General features: G+C 40.5%; 1 protein-coding gene across 1 annotated transcript; it reads left to right on the top strand.

Annotated features, from left to right (window-relative positions):
• The first annotated feature begins 6798 nt into the window (after positions 1-6798).
• Positions 6799-9538, top strand: LOC126970544 (dynein light chain Tctex-type 1). The gene is made up of 3 exons (XM_050816513.1): positions 6799-6946; positions 7105-7270; positions 7977-9538. The coding sequence occupies exons 1-3, from the start codon at positions 6911-6913 to the stop codon at positions 8123-8125; spliced, it is 351 nt and encodes a 116-aa protein (XP_050672470.1). The 5' UTR covers positions 6799-6910; the 3' UTR covers positions 8126-9538.
• The last annotated feature ends 772 nt before the right edge of the window (positions 9539-10310 follow it).

Genomic DNA, 10310 nt, shown 5'->3' on the forward strand with positions numbered 1-10310 from the left:
TTTACATAAAAAATTACAATAAGGACTAAACACAGACGTTAACAAACATTCAACGTTTACTGGACGGGGAAATTTCGGTGGAAGAACGTCATAAAGGGGATGAAGAAGTTTAGGACAGGAAAATATTATATGAGATACAGTACAGTCGTCCAAGCCACATTCACACAAGGAGTGATCTCTAACTCTGATCTTGTGCAGGTGAACAGGTGTGCCGGAATGACCAAGACGTAGGCGACATATTGTGGAGGTAACCCATCTGTCTGCATACCTGTGGGAAAAAAACCATGGACGCCTTGGTATATCTGGTTGGACTGAGGCATAGAATTTACCTTTAACCAATTTTGATTCATTCCAGTATGTATTCCAGGACTTGTCGAGATAAGTTTTAGAAAGTGCACTCAGATCTTGGGAACTATTTTTATAATGTTCATAAGAACCCATTTGTATAGCAGATTTAGCACAAGAGTCTGCTGTTTCATTGCCTGCAATGCCAGAATGACCTGGAATCCAGACAAGTGTTAAATTTATTCCATTTTGATGACAGGAAAATAGAGCCTCCCTAATATGAAGAATAATTGGATGTCTTGACTTACTCCGGAATGGGTTTTCCTTGATGGATGATAAACAACTAAGGTAGTCAGTAAAAATAACAGTTTGATTCAGGTTATGGGAGCGGGTAAACAGGATTGCTTCTAATAAGGCAACGGCCTCTCCTGTAAACACCGAAGACTCAGGAGGACATTTGAATTGTAAAACGACTTCAAAGCTGGGACCCAGCAGGCTGCGCCAACACAACTTTGCTGAGACATCTTTGAAACATCAGTGTAGATAAGAAAGTGATCCCACATTGTGGAATGGCCACCGGTCCTCGACACTAACCTATGCGAAACAGCGGCACTAGGCCGCTACTTCACGCCGGTATTCTGTGCGAGTGTGGTAATTAACCCGGACGAGTCTGGCCCGATTGTGCTGACGTCAAAAGACGGCAGCGTGACTCTCCCACAACCGACCGACAATACGGGTTTCGCCATGGTCGGTCGGCAGGTGATCTTCTGGTATACCTGACACATAGATGGGCTGCGGCTATTGAAAGCAAGGGGGAAGGCCTGGCAGTTAACCTGGATATAGCGAAGGCCTTTGATAGTGTATGGCACAAGGCGCTCCTCTCCAAACTTCCATCATTTGGGCTTCCCGAGAGCTTGTGCAAGTGGACCTCCAGCTTCCTCACTGGGCGTAGCATACAGGTCGTTGTCGACGGATATTGCTCGAACCCGAAGCCCGTGAATTCTGGAGTGCCCCAAGGCTGTGTGCTGTCTCCCACGCTGTTTCTTCTGCATATCAATGATATGTTGGACACCTCCAACATTCATTGCTATGCAGACGACAGCACTGGTGATGCCATATACACGGGCCATGCAGGTCTCTCTCGGGAAATCGTCGACCAGTGCCGGGAGAAACTTGTGTCTTCTATCGAGTCCTCTCTTGAGAAGGTCGCGGAATGGGGAGAATTGAACCTTGTCCAATTTAACCCCCAGAAGACTCAAGTTTGCGCGTTTACCACTAAAAAAACCCCATTTGCCGTATCACCGCTCTTCGACAACACTTCCCTCAAAGCCTCGCGTAGTGTCGGAATACTGGGCCTCGAAATCTCGGGCGATTGCCAATTTCGTAGTCATCTGGAAGGCAAAGCCAAATTGGCTTCAAAGAAACTGGGTGTCATTAATAGAGCACGGCAATACTTCAAGCCGGCCCACATACTAGCGCTCTACAAAGCGCAGGTCCGGCCACACATGGAGTATTGCTGTCATCTCTGGTCTGGCGCACCCCAGTATCAGCTCGATCCATTTGACCGCGTGCAACGCAGAGCAGCTCGAATTGTCGGGGACCCAGTGCTCTGTGAACGGCTGGATCACTTGGCGTTGCGTAGAGACGTCGCTTCATTGTGTGTCTTCTACCGCATTTATCACGGGGAGTGTTCCGAAGAGCTGTTTAACCTGATTCCTGCAGCCGAATTCCACCTTCGCACGACACGCCACAAGTTAGGATATCATCCTCACCATCTGGATGTGTGGCGGTCCTCCACAGTGCGGTTTTCAAGGAGCTTTCTTCCACGTAATACAAAGCTGTGGAATGAGCTTCCTTGTGCGGTGTTTCAGGGACGATACGACATGGGCACCTTCAAAAAAAGCGCGTACACCTTCCTTAAAGGCCGGCAACGCTCCTGTGATTCCTCTGGTGTTGCAAGAGATTGTGGGCGGTGGTGATCACTTAACAACAGGTGACCCGTATGCTCGTTTGTCCTCCTATTCCATAAAATAAAAAAAAAATAAAAAGTGATTTGACCAATTCTGATGAACTAAGCATTGAAATTTCGAATAAGTATCGGGGGCTCCTTTGACCAAACCAAGATCAGTAACGATGGAAGGATTGAAAACCAAGGCTTTATATGATGTGGAGAATAGAGGACTCATCGATAAAGATAACAAAGGATGAGGGAGATTGGTAAACTTACGGAAACTATCCAATAGAAGAGGGATTGCGTGGGCTAAGGACTTGAGATAGCTGATCCAATTTGGTCCACAATGGGTGGGAGGAAAGCTGTAACATTTTGCTGACAAACCGGTCACATAGGTATTGCCGTCGGAGATATAAAGGAGGATCAACACATTCGACTTGTAGAGCGTTAGTGGTGGAAGACTTCATTGCACCCAGAATAATTCTGAGGCAACGATATTGAATTTTTTTTAGCTTCTCAGACACTGTTTTTTAAGGGGTCTAAAACAAACGAACAGTAATCAATATAGCTACGAACTAAAGCATTATATAAGAGTTTCAGGGAGTAGGCATGAGCACCCCACCAGACTCCCGCTACTGCGCGTAGAACATTGATGCCCTTTTCACATTTATTAATTACATATTCGGTATGAGCCAATCCGTTCAGTCTGTAATCAAGGATAACTCCAAGGAACTTTACCTTATCTACCAAGTTGATGAGTTGGTCCTCATAGTAAAAGCTAAAGGTAGGGATAAATCTCTTCCTTGTGAACACAACTGCCTGGCATTTAGACACTGACAAAGATAGGCCGCGGTCGAAGAGCCATTGCCCTAAATAGTACAAAGCAGAGTTGAGGCATTGGGATATTTCCTCTACAGAGCCTGAGCTATGATAAAGAACAATATCATCAGCATACTGCAAGATGTTACAAAAATTATTAACGGACAGTTCTAGATCCTGAGTATATATGCTGTATAGCAAAAGACTGAGAACAGAGCCTTGGGGAAGACCTTTCCACAATATTCTGGGTGGGATACTGGAAGACTGGTGTTTTACGATAACTGACCTGCCAGAAAGCAGGTTACATATGAAATGTGTTATCCTCGGCGGTACACTCAGCTGGTGCAGTTTTTGCCTGAGCAACGGAAGAAGTACATTACCATATGCAGAGGCTATATCGATAAAAACACCCACAATATTCACATTAGTTATATAGTATTCACCCTTACCAAAGGCAGTTCGAATGTCTGTAGTCAGTAAACTGAGGCTGTCTGCAGTACTGAGGCCCTTACAGAAACCGAACTGCGAAGGGGCCAGCAGTCCTCTGCCTCCATGATCCACTCTAATCGGTTCTTAAGGAGGATCTCCGTAACTTTTGCTAAGGTGGACGACAGTGCAATAGGTCTGTATGCATTGGGATCTGATGCTTTTTTCCCAGGCTTGAGAAGAGAGATCACTATTTGAGACTTCCAGGAATCTGGAATTATTCCTTTTTCAAAAAAACCATTAATCAAATTTAGAAAGGAATATTTAGATTTGTTATTTAAATTTACCAAAAAAGAGTAGGGTACACCATCTTCTCCAGGGGATGAATCTTTTAGGCCTCCAAGAGCAATCTGAAGCTCTGAAAAAGAAAAGGGAGCATCCATTTCGCACATTATGGGTGCTGGAGTAGAAATAGGGAAATCGTCCGGATGGGGAACATATGGTGGAGCAAGTTTGTCAGCGAAAGTACTAAGCCACTCAGATGGATTGTTGGAGTTTGGATCGGAGTAGTTAAGAGTTCTGCGAAATTTTCTTATGTCTAAACATTGGCTAACCAAACAATAGAAGAAGGCGATCTGGGATTAAGTGATTCACAGAACTTAGTCCAGCCAAGCTTTTTCTTCTTTGATACCATCCTTTTAGTTTTAGCATCAATACGTTTATATTTCATGAAGTTCTCTTCTGTCATTTGGGCTGCGTACTCTTTCTCTGCTACCATTCTCTTATTGAACAAGTTCTTGCATTCCCCATCCCACCAGGGAGGGGAAGGCAAATTATATGAGACAGAGAGATTTTTACGGGGAATATTGGAATCGGCCGAAGAAATAAGAGATTTGACAAACTGTTTATAGTAAGTCAAGAGGTTACTATCACTCTGAAGATCAGGAAGGGAGTCCAACAAATCATCCACGGTTTGAGCATAGCGAGACCAATCTGCGTTCCGCAATTTATATTTAAGTAAAGGGTTAGGATTGGGGCGAGGAATTGTCCTATTATTTAGAGTAAGGACAATAGGGAAGTGGTCGCTACCATAGGTAGTAGTAAGAGTTTGCCAGGATAACTGAGATGCAAGGGAAGTTTGAAGAAAGGGATAGATCTACTGCCGATTTTTGGTTCTGATTGGGGTAAACTCTGCGGGTCGGAGAGCCATCATTCAGGATACAAAGATTCATATCCTCAAAGACGTCAACCAACAACGGAGCAAACCCATTACAGTTGTAACTCCCTCACAAAGTGTGGTGGGCGTTAAAATCACCCATAATTACAGTGGGACTGGGGAGAGAAGTTAGAATAGTTTCAATTTCTGGAATAAGGGAGGGGCTTGGATGTGGAATATACAAAGAGAGGAAGGAAATATTTACAGCTCTCACAGCAACAGCATTAATCTGATTACTGTGAGGGGGGATAGGAATAGAAGAAAACGAAATGCTTTGCCGAATGAAAATTGCACTACCCGCATAGCCGTCATCTCTGTCATCCCGCAAACAGAAGAAACCAGGGACCTGAAATCGGGCTCTAGGCCTAAGCCATGTCTCCGAGATGGCAATTATAACAGGGCTATGAAGGTTAATAAATGATATAAGATCTTGTTTCTTAGCACGGATACTTTTAGAGTTCCATTGCAGAAGAACTGTTGTGGCCATTGTTCAAGATCTTAAAAAGAGGGGTTAGATTGTGGGCAACGTTGGGCGGTAATGGAAGTTCGCTGCATGGAGCAACGATGCTGAGGAGCAATGACGAAAGGTCTTCTAACATTTTTCCTTGGGATTGAGGGAAGTCGGGTTGGCTGTTGCCAAGAGCACAGCCATTGGGTAGAGAGGAGGGTGGAAGATTGATGATAGCGTAATGGGCCTGCTTGTTGTAACCCTTTGCTAAGGGGGTACGGGGACGAGGAGAACAAATAATTGTCTCCCGATAGGATCTTTTAGGGTTGGAGCTGGGTTGAGATGAGTTGGTAGGTTGGGAAGAGTAAACGGGCAGAGGGGAGAATGAAGTAGAGGAGAAGAACTCCCTTGTCATCTCCGCATATGACCTGCGGACTGGGGGGAAACGAGCCGATGCATCTAAATACGATATATAATCCTGAGACATAATACGCTTTATGTTTTCTTGGCGTAAAAACTCTGGACAGTTCTTATCCGACGCAAAATGACTGCCTGAGCAATGTAAGCAAGAAGCTTTTTCTTTTGGAACATCGCAGGACTCACCTGTGTGGGGCTGGGCACATCTGTAACACCTGGGCTTAGACCTACACTGTGCTTTAACGTGGCCAAAACGACAGCAATTCAGGCACTGAATAGTCGGGAATTTATAGATTTCTACGGGATGGGACGTATAAAATAAAAAAAATTTGGAGGGAAGCATTTGGCCTCTAAAAGTCAAAACAATCGATTGAGTGGGCACCCACTCGACAATACCTTCAATGATGTTCTTGCGGTTTAAGCGGCGGGCTTTCAAAACCACGCCACAGCAAATCGGCAGCTCTAGGGATTCGACAAAGTCCTCCATAGACCAGTCCACAGGGACACCTCGGACTAGGCCCATCCGAGTAATATTAAAAGTCGGAATTACTGCTTTATATTTTGTCAAAGTCAGAATTTGGTTACTTAGAAAGTCATTAGCTGCTTGAGCGTTTGAAAATTCGACACTTACTCTGTTGCAGCCAACACTTTTAACACCGTCCTTAACAATGTGCGTGAATTTATTTTGGTGTAGGAACAGTCCATACTTCAATGCACGGATAGATGTGCCTGCAGATGGGTCCGAGACCTCCCTGGAAACGTGAACTATAAACGGACCTTTGTCATCCCCACTGTAACCTTTAGGACCTTCAGCGAACGAAGGATGCGTGTACATAGTTTGTACGGACGCTTGGGGCGGATTTAAACCTGATTTTTTCCCGCTTTCTGTAGTGGGCTCATCGGATTCTACATGCCGCTTCCGAGAGGAGGCAGCCTGTCGAGACGTATTTCTAGACCCATCGGGGTCTGGTGGAACCGGAGGGGGTTCCACCTCCATTCCCAACACACTAAATTACACCACCACCAATAAACAATAGGTAAAACACAAAAAACCGGCCACTTTTCAACAAAAAAAAAACACTCCGAAAAACACCACACGTGTATCAACCAAAGCCAACACGACGGTACTCCTCATGGTCTTGTTACCAATGCTGTAAATAAATAAAACTAAAACAAAAAAATTGTCAAGTGTTGACACTTGACAGTTGACTGTCAACGTCAAACACTAACAAACATTTCACGATACGATCACGACATTCCGCAATCCGCTGCACTGCATTTGCAATAGCGTCAAATTTTGTTGTTTGGATTTTGGAATTCTCGAATTATTTAAAATTAGAATATAAACATGGATGTAAAGGAATGTACAGATTTGAGCGAAGAAGTAAGTAAACATTTATTTTAAAATTACTTGTGTGGACTTAGTGTTAAATAACTTTTCGTAGTATTACACTTCATGAACAAATGGATAATTGAAGTGAAATCACATCCATTATTGTTATACTGAGTATGCTTTAATTTTATTCATTCGCAAAATTATAGAATCAATTCATCGTGGATGATGTCAGCAAAATTATTAAAGAAGCTGTCGAAAACTCAATTGGTGGGACTGCATATCAGCACAACAAAGTCAATCAATGGACATCTGCTGTTGTGGAATCATGTCTTGGACAATTGACTAAGCTTCAAAAACCTTATAAATACATAGGTATCTCTTGGAACATTTATTATATGATTGACCTTTTAAGTTTACTTTTTGTTGTATAAAATATTTTATGTTACTATGGAAATGAAGGACTTACATCGCCTAAGCTCTATTCCACACATGGTGAAAGTGTGAGTTTTAAGATTTGTTGACATTTATCATAATACTGTTTGTTTCCTATACATGATAAATAAAAATAAAATATATATTCCCCACCAGGGAGGCAGACCATTTTCTTTTAAAACCATAAATTCATTAAGGAATATTATAGAACATAACTGGAAAAAATAGATGGACAGTGGTAATTTGACCAAGATATTGGATTTAGTTTCCAATTTTATGTTTTTAAGATATGATAAGGACCAACAATATGCCTGTTGTTAAGTAATTACAGCCACCTACACTCTTGCACCACCAGAAGGTATCAAAGGAGTGTTACCTGCATTTAACGAGGGTGTAGGTGTTTATATCTTTAAGATCCCTTATTCATTTTGAACAATAAAAGTAGCTTAAGTTACTCCAACAAGTACTAAGCTAGAGAGATGCAACAGCTAGACAGACGGAAATTTTTAATAATCATATTTCTGTGACAAAATCCATGGAAATACTAATATTTATGTAGAAATTTACTGTATTTTGGACTCTGGAATTTATTTGTATGTACATATTGTTTTAAATAAACATTTAATTTTGTATTTACGGTTTTCAGTGACTTGCACAATAATGCAGAAGAATGGTGCTGGGCTCCACACAGCTTCCTCTTGCTTCTGGGACAACAACACGGATGGATCTTGTACTGTGCGCTGGGAAAATAAGACCATGTACTGTATTGTTTCTGTTTTTGGTCTGGGCATCTAGATATAAATCTACTGTAATTAAATTAGGCTACACTATAATACTTAAACATTCTATTGACTGTCTAATTACTCAAAGCTCTCCCAGTATTTATGTGCTAATAATAGTTTATTGCTAGAAATTTCTAGAAGAATATTGAATTGTTAACTTTTCTCAATGCTTTTTATTAAATTTTATTTCAGAATATTTGTCATTTTTTCAAATTAAAATTTATGTAAGTCATTACTATAATTTTACTTTAAGTTAGGATATATTTTCTTACACAGTAAAAAGCAATAACTTTTATATTGTTTTATTTTTTTCATAAAATTAATTTTTTGAAAGAGTTATGAATATGGATGCAAGATAAATTATGTCTCATTTTATGAAAGCAGAGGACAAACAAGTCTACAGGTCAACTGATCCTAAGTGATCACTACCATCCGTATTCTCTTGCAATACCAGTGGCATCACAGGAATGTTGCTAGCCTTATGGAAAGGTTTACACACTTATTTTTAAGATACCCACGTCAATATTATCCTGGAAACACTACACAATGAAGCTCAGTCCATAGTTTAGAAGAAAAATACTAGAAAACCACACTGTAGAGTAACAACAGACACATGTCATTGTGATGACCACAGAATTGGGAAGCGCTTGAGAGTCAGTATTCTGAGGTTCATTTTGCCACCCTCTCAAGACTCCATAGAAGATAAATTTATTTAGACACTAGATGGCGCTTTCCCGAGAGAGACCTAATAATGTAAATTTAAGAAAAGTAGAAGAGGTTAGAGATTTGGGTGTAATTTTAGATTGTAAACTGAACTTCATTCCACATTACAATAAAATAATTTCTGAAGCTGCTCAGATATACAGCTTTATATAGCCAGTGACAAAAGATTTTAAGAGCACCAAACCTAAAATTATTTTATATAATGCACTAGTGCGGAGCATTCTCGAATTTGGCAGTACAATATGGAATCCATACTATTCAGTACATAGTGACCGGATCGAGAGGATAAATCGTACGTTTACTAGACATCTATGTAAAAGCAATAGAGATGATTATAATAGCAGGTTACAATTATGTAATTTACAAAAATTAGCAGCACGTCGGCGTATGCTTGACATTACATATCTGTACAAAATTGTAAACAATAAAATAGATTCTGTAGACATATTAAATTGTATAACATTTCAAGTACCTCAACGTAATACTCGAAATAAAACAAACTTTTTCTATTTACCGGTTACGAGAACTAATATTGGACAGATTGCACCTTGCTATAGGATTTGTTCCACATACAACTGCATAATTTTAAATGATGCTGATCTAGATCTCTTCAACGATAATTAAGCGGATCTCAAACGAAAATTACTTGCAATTGCTTAATATTGTCATAAGATTGTATGTATTAATAAATTGTTAATTTCAATTATATTTCTTTTATTTATTTATTAAGTACAACCACATTACATATATTATCCTTACAAACTAGTTTTATACATACAGGGTAACGTGCCTGATATGTGCAACAATTACGGTGTACATAGCTTTGCCAAAACACACACAACAACTATTAACAATAATATAAACTAAATTCTTAAATGCTCCCAAAGCTGGAAGTAACAAAGAGTCATGAAATGCGACCATTTAATAAATTGTACTCCTCAAGAATGCGCTTGACCGGGGACTGTAAGCCTAGATTCGATCTACACGGTGGGGTATATAAAATTTTAGATAACTTAGCTCTCGGATACTTGTAAGGGACCTTAATTTCAATACGAGTGAGCAGGTACTCACGCTAAGTGAGGCGTAAATGATCTCTGAATACTCTCAACTCGTGATTTGTTTGCATAAAAAGGACACCATGCAATACTTGCATATTCGAGATGGGTACGAACTAGGGAGTTATAGAGTATAATTTTAGTTTTAGGGAATTTGAAACCTTTGATGTTTCTTTTAAGAAAACCCAACCACAATGGTTTATATGAGAAGTGAATTTCAGCTTGTTATATATAATAACGCCTAAATCTCTAATTTCTTCCACTTCCTCAAATTCAGCTCCACCAATCTCGTACCGATAGACGAGTGGTTTTTCTTTCTAGTGTACCTCACCAGAAAACACTTCTTCAAATTGAGAGTCATGAGGTTAGCGTCACACCACTTTCTTATCTCGTCAAGGTCAATCTGAAGTAAGGTGGAGT

The sequence above is a fragment of the Leptidea sinapis genome, chromosome 21 (assembly GCF_905404315.1).
Source record: "Leptidea sinapis chromosome 21, ilLepSina1.1, whole genome shotgun sequence".
Lineage (NCBI taxonomy): Eukaryota > Metazoa > Arthropoda > Insecta > Lepidoptera > Pieridae > Leptidea > Leptidea sinapis.

Excerpts from the sequence above, each read along its gene's own strand:
- LOC126970544 (XM_050816513.1), top strand. The coding sequence starts at position 6,911 with ATGGATGTAAAGGAATGTACAGATTTGAGCGAAGAA. Across the intron at positions 6,947-7,104 it reads GTACAGATTTGAGCGAAGAA|AATCAATTCATCGTGGATGA; the intron begins GTAAGTAAACAT and ends GCAAAATTATAG. Across the intron at positions 7,271-7,976 it reads AAAACCTTATAAATACATAG|TGACTTGCACAATAATGCAG; the intron begins GTATCTCTTGGA and ends TACGGTTTTCAG.